Genomic DNA, 21,494 nt, shown 5'->3' with positions numbered 1-21,494 from the left:
ATATAATTATTATGGTGGATATTATTTCAGTCGGAAAATAGGTCGTTTAATTGAATATGAAAAGAAGGAATTGGCACAATATGTTAACTCGTTGAAGATAGAAGCTTTTATCGTCGATTATATGTTTCGCCTGAAGCAAGTTATCATATGGTGGAGATATGGAGGAAATGAACCAGGGGAGATGCTTCTGTTTACATATTTATGAATCTAATGCATAGAGGAGGTAACAAAAATGAAAATTCCGCACACTATACCCAAGAACGTGTTGGAAGCTTACAGGTAAGTTCTCCAGATTTTTTTAATTTTGTTAAAAACCCTATAATTTGCTATTTTTCCAACTCCGTAATTCTGTAATTCCTCAATTTACTAATTTCTTAGTTATCTAGTTTTTGAATTTACAAATTTAACAACCTTCTATCTTTTTCAATCATTGATTTCCTATGTTTCCAACGTCCTAAATTCCAAATTCCTTAAACTTTCTACTGCTCGATTCTCAACTTTCTCAAATACTTGATATTCGGAACTCTTATTATAATTATATATAATAATTAACACCAAAAAAGATGCATATGTAATTAATATCTTTTTTGGAAGATGTTCGGAAGAAACGACGCGGTTAACGTGCGAGGTCGATCGAACAATTCGACCGGAAGATGTTTCCTGGGACGAGGAGAGAGTCCCAAGCTTAAAGACCCTCGCCCTTCGTGTCATAGCCTCCGTATGGAAGAAAAATCCGATACTGGAGGAATTACCAACCTGTGAGGATAGAAATATGCTGATGGAAATTCTGCCTACCGATTTACCGTTCGAGTTGACTATAAGGAAAATCGACAATGAACATTATTGGGAACGTTGCTCGAGAGCAAGGTGAAAAACGTAATCGAAAGCATTGAAAACACTTCGGAAAAATTTCTTTATATTATCGTGTAGTACAAAGTTGAAATGAAAAGTATAGAGTGTAAGAATAGAAAAAGTAGAGAAAATTGGAACGAGTAACAGAGAAAATTAAGTGGTAAGGAAAATAAGGAAACGTGAAACCCCAGGAAACCAAGAAATTAGAAAAACAGAAAATTTAAAAAATTCGCAATCCATAAAAGAGGCCGTAAAAAAGAGTTTATTCGCGTCTTCATAAAAGCATAAAACACGGAAGCAATCTCATAAATGGATGTTTAATTTACCGACCATGAGTAGTTTTAGCTTACTACCGGCGGTAGTATATGTACTTTATACAGTATCAATTCCATTAATTTCTCTTGGCCGTTTTTCAACGAGCATTCTCTTGAAACTGTTCGCCCACTTTCCAGCACGAGAACTATCGAATTTTCATAAAGAAACTCGTTTTTGGTTTACATAAAGCGTGACCCCAAATTCAAATGTGAGAATGCGGGAGAGACTAGAATTATTTCAGATGGGGGCACAACGATTGCGCTGAACATGGCAATTCCTGGCGGCGACGTTATTGCGAAGGTGCTTTTCGTGAATATTTGGAGAATCTCGAGCCAAGTTTCTTCGAATCCCAAAAGGAAGATTGTGAAAAGATGATCGATCTTGTGCGTGATTATGTGCACACAATAGAGCTACGTTCTTTACTGCCAACAAAGTAAATCTTTTTAAATAAATAAGATATAATATATTCTAAAAGAATGTAAACTTTCGATATAACTATTCTAAACATACAATGCAACAACAATCCTATATTTAAATTGTTTAAACGTAATAATAACAATTCTAAAAATAATTTATTTATACAAAATAATTTAATTACGAATCTAAACTATCTCAATATAACAATAGTTATTCGAAACATAGAGGAAAAAATCCGAATCCAAAAGAAATTTACAAAAGGTAGCTACCAATAGACTTTCAAAAATTGAAATCTTTCTCCTTGAATCTGTCGTATAAGCCTTCACCTTACATAATCATTGTACATAGTACAGTACTACTTATTTGCACGAAATCTGTTCACATTCACAGGAAGGATAAGATATCTCTAAACGAAGAAGATCCGTGTCTAGCAGAGGAAGCATTCGTCCATCACATCCCGTTGGAGTTTATTCTGCCACAATTCCCTCATCTTACTGAGCTTCGAATTAATTTCGGGCTGGTTTACATGAACGACGGTTTCGAGTGGCGAGACTTCGAGTAAGTTGCTTTTCCAGGTTACAGTTTAATACTCTACTATTTCTTCAAGTCTGATTTATGTACATTAAAAAGATAAAAATAACAATAAAGGATATCCATTGAAGATTGCTTTGGTCTTGGTCGTGGGATTAAAGCTTGCCCGAAATTGAAGAAATTTACTTTGACTAGAAGCAATTTGGATCAACCACGTGTAGCAGCTCTTCTTCAAGGTGTGCTGGAGAACGATAGTGTTAGTAGCGTCACAAAGGCTTACAAAAAATTTTCATATCGTACAATTTTTCAATTCCTTGATCCTCTAATTTTCCAACATCTTATATCTCTTAATTGCCCAATCTTTTAATATCTCAAATTCTTAATTTTACAAACTTTGAGTCTCTTAATTTTTCTATTGTCTAATTTTTCCAGTCATTTAAATTTCAATTTGATTAAACTCACTTTGTTTTTTAATACTTAGTATTCTCTTTTTCTATTTCTTCAGTGTCCTATTATTCAATAACAATCTGAAAGTAAGAACGTATTTTCTATAATATTGTTTATTGATCATTCTTATAATACTGTGCTGTTAATATCAAATTCTTTTTCAATTCAGATAGAAGAATTAGACTTTTCTCATTGTAAACTGGCAGACAAAGGAGCAAAGGCAGTTGGTGAATACCTCTCGCACAGGAACTTGAAAATACTGCATTTAGCAAACAATGATATAGGACCGGATGGAGTGGCTGGTATAATCTATGGGCTGCTAAAGGCGGAGCACACAACACTACAGCATTTGAATTTGAGGCTAAATTCTTTGCTAGACAACGGGATGTTTCATGTGTGTGCCTGTAAGTGTACAAAGTATTAAGTTACTAACTTTATCCTCTTATGAGTCAATATTTATACTGGTTACCGTATCGAAGCCATGACGGCGATTGTATCTCGTAGAACAAACACCGTGCTCGACTTCCGTCCCGTTAATCTCCAGCGTGTTCCGCTCGGAAATTACACCGGATTCCTGTTTGACTTTTGCTGAATCTGCCCGAATGGACACTATCCCGTGATTTATATGTTAAACTATAGAACTTTGCAATATCGTTTCTTAAACATATAAAATTACATTTTTGCAGAAAAATGTTGTCATAAAATTGATATATGACAATGAATTATTTATTAATTGGTAACAATTATTTCGGATGAATTTCGAAATATTTTCGCCGTGTATTCTATTTAACGGGAAAACTGACATTAAAAGATTATGGAGATAATATTTATTAATCGATAATAATTATTAGAGAGAGATAATAATTATCTTATCTTATTATTAATAAACAAAGTGCAACATTATTCTTTGTTCATCTCGTTTAAATGAATTAAGATTGAAATACTAATAAAAAAGAAGAAATATCGTGATTTGATATTTGAAAAGAAATTGTAAATATCATGATTAAGTTACAGAATTATTTTTAACTCATTATATGTATATATGTAGTTCCCTATTTAGAAGTCTTTACAACTTCCTCGAAAACGAAATGATCGGATTCTAGACAAAGAACACGTGGAAATTGCATTCCGAGAGTTCATTGTCTGTGTTTGTTTTAGATCTGTTAAGAAGCGAAAGTTTGGAAGTTCTCGACGTGAGTGCTTGCGGAATAGAGGCTGCTGGAGGTGCAGCACTTGCCGAAGTATTGACTTCCGGTTCCATAAAGCTCAAAAGTTTGAATCTTAATTTGTCGAACAATGATTTTAACGAAGCAAGTAAGATAAAAAAGAATAATAAAATTTTCTTTCTCTTTTTTATATTTCTTTATATTTTCTAGAGTAGGATTTCAAAAATTCTATAATTCAATAATTTAAAGTAATTTTAATTTATCTTTTATAAATCTTAAAATAAGAGGTGTAACATTTGTATACCGAATACAATGAAATATAAATATAATTGGAGAAGGTGCATATAAAGAATTTAATATGGTGTGATTTTATGTAGTTGGGGATTCATTTGAAGCAGCGTTGAGAAACGCCCCATTTGTAGTGGGATTCGAAGCTCGAATGTGCAATTTCTCCAGACAATCAGAATACTCTATCCACGAGAGTGTACTCAGGTAAGGAAAAGCAATGTATTTCGGTGAACGATATTTCACAGGCTTTCCTTACTTTTCAGAAATAAACAGAGGAAAAGAAAAGAAGAAACGAAGCGGATGCTTGAGAAATCACAGAAAATCTCCATTGATTCCTTCGTTTCAGAATAAATTACCAGCAAAACATACTGAACATAAATCATATGATGGAATCAATAAAATAAAGATACGAATGACAAAATTTTTATTGAATTCAATTAATCAGATTTCATAATTTAAAAATTAACAAAAAGAACGAATACAAAACAAATATATAAAAGGAGTAAGACATTCTTCTAATTTGAATTTATAAAGAATATTTCAGAAAAGAATAAGGAAGCGTAAACCTACATAAAAGAGAGAAAATATAAAAAGAACAGAATAAAAGGTTCGTGACCTTACATGAAAAATATAAAATCAAAAGAAGAAAGAATTCAAGCTTCTATTTTACATTTCTATCCTCAAGATTCTATGTTCTGTAGCGTTATTATTCACGAAAATATTAAACTCGGAACTAATTACTTAAAAGCAATTAAGGGAAGCACAGGAATCTTAATGCTGGCAAAGTAATTACCATTTTTGCATAATATTCGACGATAATGTTTGCATTGTATCCGGATTTTCGGTTGTAGCTGGAGGAAGCACGGCAAGAATAACCATCGTGATGGAGAAGGGCTAACGAAAGAGTTGGCAACAAAAGAACAGCGGAACGAGCGTGTAGCTACTTGGAGGAAGTTATGCGAGAGCCGTGAACACGGTAAATTGCGGCGAAAGTAGGCCAGAGCTAAGACTTTTTCCATTATTAAGACGAACGGATGCAGGAAAAAACAGAAGGTCCAGTTTCGTTCGTGTATTCCTAGGGATATTTCTCCGCACCGTTTCTATTTCTGAAGGAAGCAGATTTAACCCCGTTGCCACTCTTTAATTTTTATATTTCAATCTTATTCCCATTTTAACAGATAAAAAAAGTTTATCTTAGAGAAATGTTTAATATAGCGAGTATATTCGTGTAATAGAATATATAGTAAACTGTTGATACAAAATTTTAGAATAAATTTATTTAATTAAAATTCCTCCTAAAAAATATTTCTAATTAAATTAAAAAACCAAAGGTTCATATTAGATGCATAACGTCACAATATTTAAAATGACTACCTGCTTTGTACGAAAATGTTTCCCATGAAATCTTACACGATATCTTTTCGAACGATCGAGCCCATAAAGTTTTATCGACTCCCTGGAGGTTAGGTTTTATAGTTTCCTCGGAATCATACCTACATATGTTCGCCAAAAACGAACATCCTCCGTTGCATCCTATAGAAAACAACCATCCATTACGAGATTCCAACGTCAGAAATCGATTTTCGTTTTTTAATATGACATTTACAACGAAAGTTTCCGTATTTCCGACAGTTTAATCGGTATGATAAGATAGCGAATATAATGCAGGGCCTAATCTCTCGATTGATGTTACATAAATTGAATAGAAACACTATGAAAATCAAAAAAATAAAAAAATCCCTTTAGCAGTATCATTAATATAACATTAAAAGATGCACACTCCAAAATAAGGGTTAATATTTTAATAAAATACTATAAATAATAATTAAACAATTAATATAAATAATAATGTTAAACATAAATGTAATTATGTAAATATGTCCTGAGTGATTAGTTTACACAATACGCGAAAGGTGTTCGTGGCCGACCTATATTTGCATTTGAGAAAGTAAATTATGGAGGTACACTTCAATTACATGGAACATTGTCACTGAATTCTATTCGCTCAGAAAATTACGTCGGACTTCACCTCATTAGAATTTCAGTCGACACGTGAACTGCAATTGGAGCGGTTAATCCAATTGAGATTGAAATATAATATAATGTAAATGTCGTCAAAGATATAATAATCGTAATGCTTGTATGGTAAATAGAACAGAGGTTCAACAGTTCACGAATAGAGCTACATAGATACACCGCGAAACGAACTGAACGAACTGAATTGAAAAGAGACTTAGCGGGCCCTAGAAATTGTAGTTGGATTCTTCATTGAAGTACCACTCAACTTATAGTTCTCGTTAACCTGTACTTACGGCACTGTTTTGTAATAATAGAGATAACAAATTAGGAAGAGGAAGTTCTAATGATTTTGTGAACGAGATGAACAATTTTAAATAAAATCATATTTTTTCATCTATCTATAAGTTACTTATACAATTCTTACTTCAGATTGAGATTTCATTTGCTTTAAAATTATCATAAAAGATAGACTTTCTTATAATGACTTCAATGACTTCTGCAGTACCTTATAACTTTACTTTAGTATAGCATTTTTAATGAAACTACTGCTCGTGAATGTGTTAAACTCATCTACTAAAACACTGTATTGTACGGTAGTGATAATACATCTTCTTTTATATTATATTCAGTACCGTGCAGTCGTTACAAAAGTAAACTATCGATAAAAGAAAAGCATAAATTTACTTCTCGTAGGAGAAGCAAAGGTTGCTTATCCAATGACACAAGGTAATTGGAATAGGTCAGAGGGATGCGTGAAAGTTCGAAGGTTCATCCGAATTAGAAGGCGACAATTTGCTGAAAAGTTCAGCTATCCTATCGACCTTCGTGCGTGTGCGGCTATTATATACATACGTAGGCCTAAATCCTCGCAATTTTCCTAAACGTCAAGGTTCCGGCCTCGACGCGGCCTCTGGTGGTCGGCCTTCTTCGATTGCCACTAGATACCGACACACACGCTTACTCCCGCCATACTTCCCTTAAATAGAATCGAGTTCAATAGGACGAACGTGCTAACGCTCGCCTAACCTTTACGCTTTCATTGAAAAAAAAAGAAAAAGGAAAAAAAAGACTTCTATACTCTAGACTTAAGATCGAGAGAAAGAACAAGGGAAACAATGAGGCTACGTTGTGCCTCCTCGATAGTTGTGACAAAGAGGCCACAGAATAGAGGATATCGGACTTGTTTGCTGCCTAACCATATATCAATGCCATGGAGGAGAATAAATTCGACGCTTCGCGGTAGATTCTGTCCGCAAGATTACATTTGAATATTTTGTTTCTGTATAGAGCAGCGTTTAGAAAGTTAACATTGTTATCATGTCTTTTCTTTTCCATAAATAATAATTGAAATAGAAGTTTTACTTAATACTAAACGTTATATTTATGGCACCTTTTCATAACAAAGGGTAATTGAAACAAAAGTTTGATTTAATAATAGATATTATATACAGGTTGTGTAATATAGGTAACAGCTTCTTCCAGCCAAACTTCTGATTCCTTCTGATAATAAATGAAGTATGAAGAATGTCACAAATTAATCCTCTAAAGTCCGTTAACCTTCTACTATATACATATCGTGTTTCTTTGTTGTGATTCTCAATTGATTTGGTAATTTTAGCGATAAATTTCTTTCATTTCGAGAATTCAATGTTTTTTAGACATTACCTATTCGGATAAAAAATACCATAAACATACCCGCGATACTTAGCACCGTACATTTTCATCGTCGTGCAAACGCATGCTCTTGACACAATTGCCAGTCTTAAAGGCTCAAGTGGAGAGCGTACAGTGGCGAAATAGCGCAATTAAAACACCTAAGGAACTCTCGAAAAATCCGACGCTTTTTTCGCCCATACACACAAAACGTTCCAAGGCTCGGGGCTTTTTCTACGTAACGTGCAAGTGCTCGTCGACGAGTGGCTGTGCGACGAAAGTACTTACGATATTCAACCTTTCGATCCTTTCAGAGGCTGGTCAGAAACATAAATAAATTCTCTTCAACTCTCTTTGCCTTTTACATTTCAATTGAATACATTTTTTCATTCAGAAAAATACAGTGGCTATAAAAGGTATCGTCACATATCCTTATTTTGCAATAAAGCAATCTTTTTATTAGGTTCTATATATTTCATCTTTACAGTATCAAATTTTTGTAATCATACGAAAGTACATATGTACTATTAAATGATACGAAAAGTATACTTGAACCTAAGTAATTAGTATGTAAATGCTGCGATAAATGAATGGTAAGTAAATATTGTTTGTAGCCGCTGTACGTCTAAATACCCTTTAATATCATCAGATTAAAACAACCGCAGGAAATTTCCCTTTTAAAATCCCTTTTTAAAAATAATAATGATATACGAGTGCACTGGAGACAATTTTATCAGATAATTTATTGTTTAAAGCAGAAAAGGAGTATAAATACTTTTATAATATAGGGGAAGAATATTTTTGAAGATTATTTCGTAAATGACCTATAAAAGATGCTTTAGAGGATAAGTAAAAGATGTGATTATAATTAATGACATCTTATAATTCAACTGTTACTTTGAAACACATTTTATAAAAGAATAATAAAAACGAATGTTAGAGACAATCTTACCAGGGAACCTGTTGTTTGAAGTCAGAAACAGTACTTAATATTTAAATAATATAAAAGAATAATATCTTTGAAAATAATGCCAGTTAAAAAGAAAAACCAAATGGTCGAAATTTTAATATCTCTCTTATTTCATTCTTTTCAGTAAAATGATCGATTGAAGGTAGATCCATTTGTCAGTTCGAAACCTTCCAGCAGAATTTCGAAAACTCATTGGTATCTCGCGAAATAGTAATCGTCGTGACACACTTTTAGGCTGGCAAAAGCATAATACGCCGGTCGATATCTAGTATACGTGTGTTTAGCCGGGAAAAAACTGCAGTTAAAAGTCACACATTTTGTGACAAAACTATCACATCGTGTATTCACGACTTTGATCATCAGTATACCAGTCCCAAAAGCGTTTTATACGTACACTACCGTTCAAAATTTTTCAGAAGCTTTAGTTCATTTGTAATAGTACTTCAGTTTGATCAAAGTATACAAATTAATGATAAATTGACAATTAGGAGCGACATTATCTTTTTATGGAATTAACAGATCATAAACTAACTATACTTATTAAAAGATGTATCTAGTAATAAAATATTTTACAATCTACTATCGATACTACAGAATTATAAAAATCTCTAAGTAATCAATATTTTTTCCATCAATATTCTTTCAATTCATTGTATATCTTGTCAAAAGTAAGCAAATATATATAAATATATGTATATGTATAACATGATGTACGATATACAATAAACAATATGTTGTACATATATATACACACAACATATGTATGTACATATATTTTTGAACGATAGTGAATACGTCATCTTACAACATTTATGATACAACCAGAAACAACGTCGATTAATCAATCGATCGAACATGTCCATTCTTTCGAAATGTTTTATTTCAAATATATATATGTGCTGTCATATCGTTACGATACAAAGGGAAATTTTTTGTCGCTTCAGAAAGTCGATTATGCTAGTACAAACTAAACCACGTGGAAACGTGTTAAAATAGAGATTCGCGACGGTGCTTGAATAATATCGACTACGTCAGACAATAAGCCATCTCTTCGTTGTCTACCTCGTGCCAGTTATCTATATCGATAGCTATCAAAAAGTGAAACGTTTGGATTGCAGCCGACTTTTATCTGTCGTTAATTGAACAAAGAAACATTGTTAATGTATAAAAACTATCAGGCAGAAAAAATGGTAGATATTTTATTGAAACTGTTATTGCAGAGACAGTCAAAAAAGTTTGTGATACGTACTTCAACATAAATTAAGAAATTGATTAATCGGATAATATAAGAGTTTACATAAAGTTAGACGAACAAAAGAAATAACAATAAATGTACAATTTTAAATTAAATTTTGAAACCGCTCATTTGACCGGGTAAGGTCAGTGTTAACTCGCAATACGGTTAACATAGTGGTAGACCAAAGAAAATGTTTCTTTAAACAAAAGTACCAAGTACAACGTATGTATTCGGTTTGCCCAAATGAGACAGACATCGTGCAATGTAGGTAAATCCTGGTTAAAGAATAGAAAGTTCTAAACTCGACAAATTACCGTGAAACGTACAGGTGGTTCTGCTACAGTTCCGAACTCGTTTGTCTGCGGATAGTTACATCCTCAATGGAGGAAAACGCAGTTAAGTAACTTGGAACACTTAAACGAAATATTAGTCGAAAATAAAATACCAAACACTAAGTACTATTACCAGGCACAAAGTACTATTTCTTTTAAACTTAATTAACTTTACCGTCCCTTAAAGGTTTGACGTTACACTAATAATACCACAAATCGATTTTCACATATATTATAATTAAAGATTAATTATAACATATATTAAATAATTTTTTAAATTTGTAATACCGTAATTTTAATATGTGTGATATAACTATAATTGTATAATTGTATTTAATTTAAAATGGTACAAATATAACTGAAGTTCGAAGTATAGTCTTTAATTTAAACTTCCCGTGAATGAATTTCATCAATTAAATTACTAATCAAGGATCAACTGAAATTTTCAATTAAATTTCGTGTTTTATTTAAAAAAAGGATTAGATCGGATCTAAAGCATAAAATTAGAACAACAAACGTTTTGAACTACCGTATTGACATGCTAGAGCGTACACCTATGACATTTACGTAGAAACAACATCAACCTTGAAGGAAACTCGAGGAGGTACAACTACCGTCTCTATTACCCTCTAAACGCTACGTAAATATTTTATGAGTGACACGGGATTGGCGTGGCACGTTACTTTCCCCTCCTAAGCCTCGAAAACTCATTTGTCGCAAAAATCGAAATTTCTCCTTTGCAACATCAAGGTCATATTCGTCATGAAAATCGCTGGCATTACGTGTACTCATATGGTGATAGTTTGATTAAAATTGAATCTTTACTGCATGTATTATATGAAAGAGAAATAAGGTACTTTAGGCGATTTTATAACTTTACACACTTGCAATTATAAATTAATCATCGTAGCGATATTGTTGCAATTATTACATGTTTGTATGTAAATTGCGTTTGAATGTCATTCCCCCAATTTCTTTCTTATTTTACAAGCTATGAACATTTCAACATACGCGATATTATTATTTATTTCTTATGAAATGTTGAAAGTATGTATTGTTTGTACTTGATACCAAAAATACAAGAAATTTTAAGAATGAAGGAGTAATTATTTTCTAAAAATTGTTTATTCTAAATTCTTCGACATTCTATTGCACTGTCAGAGAAATTCGTCCATCATCAAAGAATGACCTTGTACATCACAAACCTTTCCACGCAGGCTCGTCCAAAGAACTGGGATAGACCATAATCTCTAGCTTCCTCTCATCTGAATATAACTACAGAGAGCGGTAAAAAATTACATGTTTTTATATGAAACTCGAAGTTATGTCCAAGCACAAAAAGGAACGCAATCTCTAAGTTTAAAAACGTGATTCAGGAAGTTGGACAGAATTCATTTTACAAAAATCCCTCAAATTCACCTTTTTCTACTAACCTCTTTTACGTTGCATTTTATTTCTTTCGCGTTTAAAAACCAACATTTGAACGATGGAATTACTTTCTTTTATTTATTGTCAGACGCGTCTAAATAGATTTATTAAAATCTATCTCGAACTATAATATATCAGAAATTTTAGCGTTATTTATTATTTTTCATTAACATTATCACAGTCTGGGCGCTGTTGCACAATTATGAGCCAATATTATCAATGAAAGTTTCCAAGTTACAAATTATAGTTTATCAGCATTAACAAATTTCCTTGCATAGTGGAAATAAGCTTGCTAATAAAACACATAAAATCGTATATCTAAAGTTTACGAAATTATGTAAATTTTACTAGGCGAAAGATCCTATTTATCATAATATTATAAATTTATAAAGAAGAAATGTATAATCTACAACTAGTAATTTGCCAATTCAATAATATTATTAGTTGGTAAATAATTGTACTAGATAATGGTAATAACGCATAAGAAATGATTGTTAATTCGCCAAAGAATATTTCTAGATGAACATTGTACGCACAACGTAAGGGGAGAGGGGGATATTCAAAATAAAATTCCGTAGCGACATTTCCGTCCCCTCATGAATATTCATAGCAAATAAAATTATGACGAAAATTGATGGCAAGCCAGGAACACGCACCAGCCGACTGGTTGACAAAGTACAATCATTGTTACGAATTATAACTAATTTTACAAAAAGACTAACTTAATCAAGAACTGAACGATCTTATTCAACGTTTCATGAAAGATTATTCTTATATGAAATTTTCTTTCGTGAGAAGTAATTATACATGATAGGTTTCGGATTACTTAGATTTTATAAAACGAATTCATTAATGCAGTATCGTGTTGCAGGCTGATAGCAAGTTAATGACTATGAGAGATAACTAACTTTGAGGAGAGGTACAGAGAGTTGTGATTCTTGGAACAACCTGAATGAGAAACTGATGATAAAGCGCTTCATAGAATTTTGTATTTTATATTATAGAAGATAATGAAGTAATTTATATAAAATATATTTGGAATTTATATTTCATTAAAAATTCAGAATCAGATTAATTTGATCAATCATTTTAATATATAAATTATTCATTATTTTAATGTAGAAACATCACCAATTACACGTAATTAAACTCTAGTTCAAAATTACGTTTTAAAATTATTGCACAGAAATGAAACTTCAGTTGGTTAAATTAATTTGGCTTTGAATATCTAAATAATATTAGAATTAAAAGAATTTGTAGAGACAGAAACGGAAAAATTTCAAATGTTAGTATGTAATTATACTGAAATTATTAATAAAAATACTCGAACTGGTGAGATTAATTCACCTCTACGTGCCTAATAGAATATGAATTTTAAACAAGTGCTTATGTTAAATACAAATTTTAAAAAATCCAGATCTAACTAATTACATTCAATTAAACCCTCATTTAAAACATCTTCTCATTGCTTAGAAACGAAATTTTAACTGGGAATGTCCTCGGGGGATTAAAGTGGCCAGACCATCCAAGAGTGACTCACGGCTCTACTTATTGTTCCAGGAACCGCAATTCTGTATCATCGGCTGTATTTTCAGATTCAACGTGGCTTACCTGCTTGAAGCCACGGTACATCACTCGTATTTCTTGTCTGGAGAATTTGGTCTGTCGAAGCAGTTCCTCGAGGGCGACAGGTCTGGTGGTTTGTTGCCTGGTTCGTGTGCTTTCGAAATCAAACAGAGCCTCTTCCGGTCCTGGCGAATCCGGCGGCGTGGCCATTTGTGATCAGCTCAACGTTTCTTGTCCGACGAAATTCTTTTGTTTTTCAATTTATCAGATGTCCTCCTCTTGATTCGTTCAAGGTCACACCACGATTACTTCATCCTTCTCCATTCGTTATTTTGCTTTGCCCTCTTGCCTATATTTCCAGTTTTTAATAGTTAAAAGAAAGATTGAAGGAACAGTGCTAGACCAGTGTCTGAAAAATGATATTTTTAAGTTAATTCAAATAGTAATTATATTTTAATAATCTTAGATTGTTTGCTTATAAATTTTTTACCATTAATGTGATAATCAGTAATATAATAGTTTATAATGACTGTTATATACATTATTAAATATAATTAAATTAACATAAAACATTCCAATACAAAAATGTCTAACCACAAAGTAAATTTATTATATTGTTAAAATAATGAGTTTTTAAAAAGTATACTTATAGAACGTGGAGTGGCTTATAAAGTACAGAACAATTAAATTTTCTGCGTTTGAAATACAATCAAAAAATTTTGGCCGTCACTGTATAAGAATAAATCAGTGAAGATAATTGCGTGTTCGTAAATTGTATCTACTTTAAAAATCCAATTAATATGACGTAATAGTGACAATTTGATCGATAAGGGATTGAACGACAAAAAAGGAGATTCAACTTTAAGTTTGAAAGTAGATAAGGTAAATCATTGGTCAGGCTTAAGATCAATAAAACCTCCAGAAAGCTAAGTATCAAATTTTTTAAAATTTTATCAGAACTTAAAATGATCTTGAATAGGCATAGGTAAAGCTATTTGCCACAACAGAAATTTAAACATTCCAGAATATATAAACTATCAATTCCTGCATTATTGGTATTTATATTAATTCCTTATATTAAAAGAAATCGAAAAATCTTTTAACATTTTGTTTTCCGATACTTCGTTTTTAAAATACAAGCAATTAAAACTTTTGCGTCCTGACTTTCGACGCGCGAAGTTCGAATTTCGGTCCTCACGCGCCCATCAATCTTAAATGTTCCTCAATTCGTAAACCTAAAATTTTAACAGCAAAATACTAAAGAACTTTTTTCTTCCATTCTTCCCAAAGACCTCTGCTTTTAAAGCACTAAAAGAAAGAATGCATAAAATTTGAAAAGAAAACCCACAACTTGCTATAAATATCTCATACGTTTCCATAGCAATATTTCCAATACAAAAGGAATACTCAAAAAAATTAATACGAAGTACTAGAGAGAAAATATTACAGAGAACCCAAATCGGATACTAATGCATTAATAAAATATTGCATAGAACTTTCAAAGAGAGAAATTCACATTTTTAAATAAATATATACTTCGTAAGTTCGGATATCTTTCAATCTACATCAAAGAGAAATATTAGCGGAAATCCAAATGTAACTTTATGCATCAACAAAACGTAACGTTAAATTTCTAAAATAAGGAGAAGATCCATAACTCATAGTGAATGTTTTCATAGTACAACGAGAATAGCCATAAAAATTGAAATGAATCTCTTTTACTTAACGCCAGGAAGAAATATTATGGAGAATCCGAAACTATCTTTACTATATCAACAAAATGTTACATAAAAGTCCAAGAAGGAAAATACACACTCCACACAATAGGAATTTTATATCTTCGAATAAAGAAATATTTACTAAAATTCTCGTAAATCTCTTTGATTCAGCATCAAGACCAAATATAATAGAGAACTCAAACCTAACTCTATTACATCGAAAGATATTATATAAAACTCCGAAAAAGAAAAATTCACGCTTCACAATCAATACTGCGTATGCGCGACAAAAGAAATATTCATAAAACCTCACAAAAAATTCATTCGTTCTTCGAGATTCGACTGACAAACAGGAGGAACAATTTAAAACGGTGTTCCATAAATATGCACTGGTTGCCATGTATTTTACATATACGGCCTAGTACGAGGCTTCCATAAACATCCGGTAAGCCAACGATAGCCGAATGCATGTGGCAGATTCATGGAAGCAGTTGTAAAATGACGGATTTAAAGCTGCAGCTACTACGTGTCTGGCTTTTGTACACGTAAGCGCGTTGGAACGGCAAACCGAAATCCAAGTCGAATCAAATATTTACATACTGATATTCAGAGAGTAAATTAATGTCAAAATCAGATCAAACGATGTCAATTGATTCTTTTAATGAATTAAAAACTCTCTGATTGACGGAGCCACGTGTTGCGAGTCGCGTGGTCTGACTCAATAGCGCCTCGTTCTACTTAAAGTATGAGTGGGCGTATCAAGTAGATTTGAAGTAGTTTGAGGTGATTTTTATTGCTAGTTCCTTGTTTTATATATTTTTTTACTTGTCTTCGGTAATATTGTATAAGGTAGTATATGTACTTATTAATTTCTTATATATAACTTTATACTTATTGAGATACATCTTGTTAAAAAGAAGAAAGTATCCAGGAACTTGTGAATGATAATGTACATAATATTCAGCTTAAGATGACTGATTTTATTCTCGGGTATTATATGTTTCTTTCTTTACCAACAAGTCCTTCCAATAATTTTTGTAAAAAAGAAAAATAGAAAAAAAGAATAAATTACGTAAGGTTACCATACGGTTGGCAAGATTCAGGTCACTCGGTTAACGCCTATTGAATCAAACGCGATGTCACAACCGTGTTCTGTAAAGAAGCAAAGAGAGAAAAAGATAAACGTGTGGGGATGCTCGTCAGGCATCGCTACTTCCTTTCAAGAATCGATGATGGTTCAAAGGGTCCCCCTAATGACATTTTCAAATCGTTCCATTCCAATTCACACCCTCTGGTGAACACGAACAGATTGTTTCAATAGTTGTCCCAAATTAATTCTACTACAACACATGGCCAACTGCTTGAGAAAATTCTCCATTTTCTATTCTAGTTTTCTTAGTTTTCTTAGTTTCCTAACAAATTAGAAGAAGCTGATTTTTGCTTCATTCTAACAGATCTTAGTTTTTCTAATAAATTAGGAGAAACGTGTTTATACTTTATTCTAACAAACTCTTTCTTATAATGTGATCAGAAAAACAACAGAATATTTCCTTTCAATTTCTCATTATTAAATTCTTATGGTATAGGATTTTTAGAAATGCCCCTAGGAAACTTACTAGAAGCGCCTAGTAATATCTCATTCATGCAGTTGACAATACGTTAACTTTGAAATAGACTATAATCGATATTATCATAATTATAGAACGATAATTTAATTAAACCATAAAACCTGATTAAATCCCTTTTGATTTCGAAATGTATTATAATTGATATCAATATGATCGCAGAATATTTATTCAATTAATTATGTAGCATTTAATGTTATTCAATTACAAAATCTGATTTTGACATGGCCGTGGAAATTGATTTTAAGGTGTAAATGTTTCGTTCTTGTACATACAGTGGATAACAAAAGTACTTAAAGATATACCACAGGAAACTTTCATACTGTACTATATATTGTATAAAATATACAAACATACAAATATACAAATCTACAAGTATATTACATTGGTAAAATTTGGAACCAATTGAAAATGTATATGAAAGTTACAAGACATTTATTATTTCTAGTACACATTCTGTATATATTACTATATATAATTTTCAGATCCTCTCAAACTTCTTCAATATAATCATGATGCTCCTATTATACTGCGCAAAGGAAAATTTGAAATATTTCGCATAGCACACATAATATATTCATAAAAAGTTTTTACAAATATCCGAATACTTTCGTGAGCTGCTGTATTTTGTACAATATTGAATTACTTTGTTTCGAGAGTAAAGTAAACCGAAAAAGGCAATGAATAAACGAACACAAACACGGTGAAACATCGGACAAAGAATCGACTTATCGATTCCGGCGATTTCTTTCTCTGTATATGCAGATCGTGTACGCTGGTGTTCATTCATTTTAAAATTGATTTTCACTCGGAAGAATAGCTTTCAGCGTTTTGCTTCCCAACTACATATGAGGTTCAATCTATTTCTAGAACTTTTTTTCACGTGGCAACCGACTTGAAATATTTTATGGTGGTTGTTCTCTAGTAAAACAATCAGTTCCTCTTTCCCATATTACACATTAAAATTCATCTCCATTCCGAAAAAGGATTATTATTCTTCTTATCACAAAAAATTGAAACATTAAAATTCATCTTCATCCTTCCTACACCAAGAACCAGTCCTAAATCAGCTGTACCATCTACAAAATATTGCACAGCAAAGCCAACATTTTCAATTTATTCCAACAAACATCGAAACACCTGTTTTAACTGCACTAATCTGTTCCTAAATTTCTCCGAATAAAAAGCTGTCGCGCGACGAAAGTAATAACCGTTTTATCGTTTTCTATGTATCCGTTGCGAGAAACGCAAAAAAGAAAAATGGTTGTAAAGTTTGAATGAATCATGATTGTACCCATATGTTACCGCCGAGGATCGATAGATAAAGCGAATTTTTATTTTTCATAGGCGTATAGGTATATTATGTGACACATACATGTATAAATGAAAGATACATAGCCTCGTTACAATGTTGGGTGTCTATACCTATAGTCTATACTGTATATTAGATATACAGTTGTTCGGTGTTTCATTGGAAAGTTGGCAAAAGCAGTGCACGCGCGAATTTCTGGAATAAATTTCGATGCTCTCAGCTTAAATCCACCCGCATTCTGCAACAACCCTCCTCAACCCCTTTACGACCTTCTCAATGTGGGGGATGATGAGTATCGTAAATCTTAGGGTGTACCAAGAATTCTTTCTAGAACAATTTTGTAATGTTAGCGCGGACTATATATAGTGTAGTACCTATTCATGTCAGTATTAGGTTGGTGTAATTAGAGTAATGAATCCTTTAATTCGTTTGCTTGATCACATTCAGAGAATACTATTTTTATTATATATTGATTACTATTTTTATTGATTTCCAAATTTAAATTATTCATGTGAAGTCCGTTAACTTTCGACATCGTTCAAGCAATTATTGTAAAGTAAATAATGTAAATAAAATTTTAAATAATTAAATATAACTAAATGTATAATAATACCCGTAAATTATGTAGTTTCACTTATTCGTCGAATTTTCGATGTAATCGAAAATGCCTAATATAAGAGACTTTTTAAAGAAATACAAATATTATAATCGATAATGTCGCGGTAAGGTAAAACACGAGTTTACTTCGTGATATACTTTTCTACGAAGTTACTGTAAAGCTACGCAAATCGTTAATTGCGGCCCTCATTACCCACTTTTATATGTTCGTTACAAGAACGGTGAAAACGAATTAACTAATTCATGCAAATCAGCCTATACTACTCTCCTTTACCACGAGAAAAAAATTTGCTAATTATTTTATAATAATATCCTTATAAAATATAACATCAAAGAAAAGAATTTTCTAGGAATATTTTAATATAATATTCTGTAGGGAATGCTTTTCTTTGATTTTACGTATATTATTCAAATACAGAAAATATATATTGCTATATCAATAAACCTCTTTTAATTATTTGTGTATTTGATATGTATTATTGATAATGACTCATTATAAAAATGTATATATCTATTCTAAATGATAATGGAGACATGCTTATTGTCAGAAGTAAATTTTCAGATCAGCTCTCGTACCATCAAAAATAGACGGTGAAGTAAACCGAATACCATGCGTGCAAGAAATTAGCTACACACCGCATTAAATCTTCCGGCGAATTGCTTTTCTATGGCGATGGCCGCGTACCGTTTCGACAATAAACCAGCGTTACATCTTCGTTACCATCATCTACATTACGCATTCGTTCTACTGAATGACGGATAAAATGGACTTAATGACACCGATTGAATGAAAACTCAATTACGCGATTAAGTCAATAAATTTCATTGATTTTATGGCAAATGATTATAAAAATAAGTAACAGATAATGTTTCAAAATATTACAATTTAAATATCTTCATAATAGAAGACTTAAAAGTAAGTTAAAAAATGCTTCGAAATCGAATATGCTTTTATTATTGTATAAACAAAATTTAAAAATGTATAATAATACTATATAAAAATATTGCATTATTGTACATATGCTGATAATTACATAGTTGAACACTTTTTCATGATGTTACAGGAGATATTTAGAAATGTGTAAAAATGATAATTAAAAAGAATACTTCATGCTATTTTATAAAGAGATTTGGCGTATTATCATTTATTATTGTAACTAATATACTATTCTCTCATATTTGAAAACTAAATTGAATTGCACAAGTAATTTAAAAATTAAATATCCTGCTACAACTTTGAGAAATGATATCGATTATACGAACGAAAAGAGGAACAGTGATAATATTAAGTACTCGACTTAACAGTACACAGTATCGTTTATTATTACAGTTGAAAAATTTAGTATCCTTTCATGCTGGTCAAAGTGAAAGGATGTCGAACGTGAATGATTCTGTGTTTAAACTAGCTTAAATATTTCACCCGGCTACGCGAGCATCCACTCAAAATATTGCTATTATTACTCTTCAAAGAAAGTTTCTAACTTGTCCACAACTGTAAGACCATTTCTTCTTTTGAACTAACAAAATATAGGAACTGCATTTTTTTATTTGTGCATCTATCACGTGTAAAGATTATTTCGCTCGTGTCGTACAACACGTTACCGTACCATAATAAATCTTATTAGGTTACAGAAACAGCATGGAATAAGTATAAAATATCGTCCCTTACCAGAGAACAATAGAAACAAAGGACAATTTGCCACACCGGGGCGCACGGTAAAATAACATTACGTAACGCTCGCACCTGTATTTGACTATTAATTTTGAAAACGAAATATCGTTGCCAAAAAATCTGAAATTATCTCTTACTATCCTAATTTATTTTCTGTTAAAAAAGACATAAATAGATGTTTTGTTGAAAACTATTCAGTTCAATGCTAAAAAGTATTAGCATTTAACATTATAGTAAATAAAATACCTAATGGAATTTGTATAATTTAGAAAAGTAACAACGGATATAAAAGACACAAAAAGAATACTATCTGTTTGATTCATTATATAGCTTCATCTAGAAAGTATTAGCACTCTAGAATAGCAATGTATAGTGAATAGAGTATAATATTTGTATAGATTTTGAGGAAAATAATAATATTTGTATAAGACAGAAAATGTAATTATCTGGAATAATACATTTTTAATCTTGTCTTGATTACCTTTATTTAACAAATAAAAGTTGTCTCTATTTATCTAAATTTCCCCTAGAAAATATTAGCACACAGAATAGAATAACTATATTATAGTGAATAGAATACAATAATACTTTTATCAATTTTTAAAATCTAATAATAAATGTAAAAAATACGAAAATACTTTGATTATCCTTTCTTAAATGTTCAGTCTATTATCGACCTTTTTAAATATTCAATTCATTACTAATTTATTTAATCCTGCCGAATCAATTGAGCCCCATTTACTCTAAAACAATCCTAATGCTCAACGTAGAAAACCAAGTCTAACAACAACAAACACAGAAATCTCTAAAAAAAATCAACAGTATAAGAATAAAAACATCCTTTTCTAACCTCCTTACAATAACCTTATCTATCAAGTATACAGTTTCCTTGACTCGCGCGAGCGCACGAAAATGGCAACAGCCTGGCGGCAAGATAACAGAGAGAAGTCGCTTACGTTTCTCCGCGTAGAAAGAAATGTCAGCCAACTCGCTGGGAATTCGATCAGGACGTGGTGGACCAGACGAAGGAGGCCACAGAGAGAGAAACAGGAAAACAGAGTATGTATTCGTTTTTTTGAAGGACAACGCGAGCACGCTGGACTTGCAGGGTGAACGACCCTGGGTCGAAGAAGAGACGCGACGTTCGACGAAGGACCGGAGAAAGAGAGTCAGGCTAGCCCGAGCACCGGCATACCGTTTATATCCTCTTCTAGTGGCACACACAACGTTCAACAACGATACTGCGCAACTACGTAGTCGGCGGCAGACTGGATGTGGCCGGGTTAGACCGGACCACGCATCCTCTGCCCCGCCCAATCGTCGCCCTC

At 32.0% G+C, this 21,494-nt stretch overlaps 2 protein-coding genes across 5 annotated transcripts in view; one reads left to right on the top strand and one right to left on the bottom strand.

Moving 5' to 3' along the window:
* LOC100643938 (Kv channel-interacting protein 1) overlaps nucleotides 1-21,456 on the bottom strand; it is a 29,499-nt gene extending 8,043 nt beyond the window's left edge. Inside the window, exons 1-2 of one of the 2 annotated variants that reach the window (XM_012311159.3) lie at nucleotides 21,362-21,456; nucleotides 13,267-13,630 (exon numbers count right to left, since the gene is read on the bottom strand). In XM_012311159.3, coding sequence (XP_012166549.1) covers nucleotides 13,267-13,431 — 165 coding nt within the window. In that variant the 5' untranslated portion in view covers nucleotides 13,432-13,630; nucleotides 21,362-21,456. Of the gene's footprint in view, nucleotides 1-13,266; nucleotides 13,631-21,122 lie in introns of both variants that reach the window. The other variant, XM_012311158.3, reaches the window with a different exon arrangement.
* Nucleotides 2-5,283, top strand: LOC100648787 (dynein regulatory complex subunit 5). 3 transcript variants are annotated; one of them, XR_007225007.1, is made up of 10 exons: nucleotides 2-279; nucleotides 595-867; nucleotides 1,409-1,600; nucleotides 1,975-2,142; nucleotides 2,233-2,371; nucleotides 2,732-2,966; nucleotides 3,721-3,876; nucleotides 4,106-4,220; nucleotides 4,280-4,801; nucleotides 4,868-5,283. XR_007225007.1 is itself a non-coding variant. In XM_012311157.3 (9 exons), exons 1-9 carry the CDS (start codon nucleotides 233-235, stop codon nucleotides 4,365-4,367), a joined length of 1,413 nt encoding a protein of 470 aa, XP_012166547.1. In that variant the 5' UTR covers nucleotides 2-232; the 3' UTR covers nucleotides 4,368-5,283. The 3 variants fall into 3 exon arrangements, 2 of the variants coding, with proteins under 2 accessions (XP_012166547.1, XP_048264198.1); XM_012311157.3 differs by having other exon boundaries at nucleotides 4,280-5,283; XM_048408241.1 differs by lacking the exon at nucleotides 1,409-1,600 and having other exon boundaries at nucleotides 4,280-5,283.
* Nucleotides 21,457-21,494: the final 38 nt, after the last annotated feature.

The sequence above is a fragment of the Bombus terrestris genome, chromosome 8, assembly GCF_910591885.1.
Source record: "Bombus terrestris chromosome 8, iyBomTerr1.2, whole genome shotgun sequence".
NCBI lineage: Eukaryota > Metazoa > Arthropoda > Insecta > Hymenoptera > Apidae > Bombus > Bombus terrestris.
The sequence above is the reverse complement of the archived record's forward strand: the minus strand, read 5'-3'. Positions and strand labels throughout refer to the sequence as shown.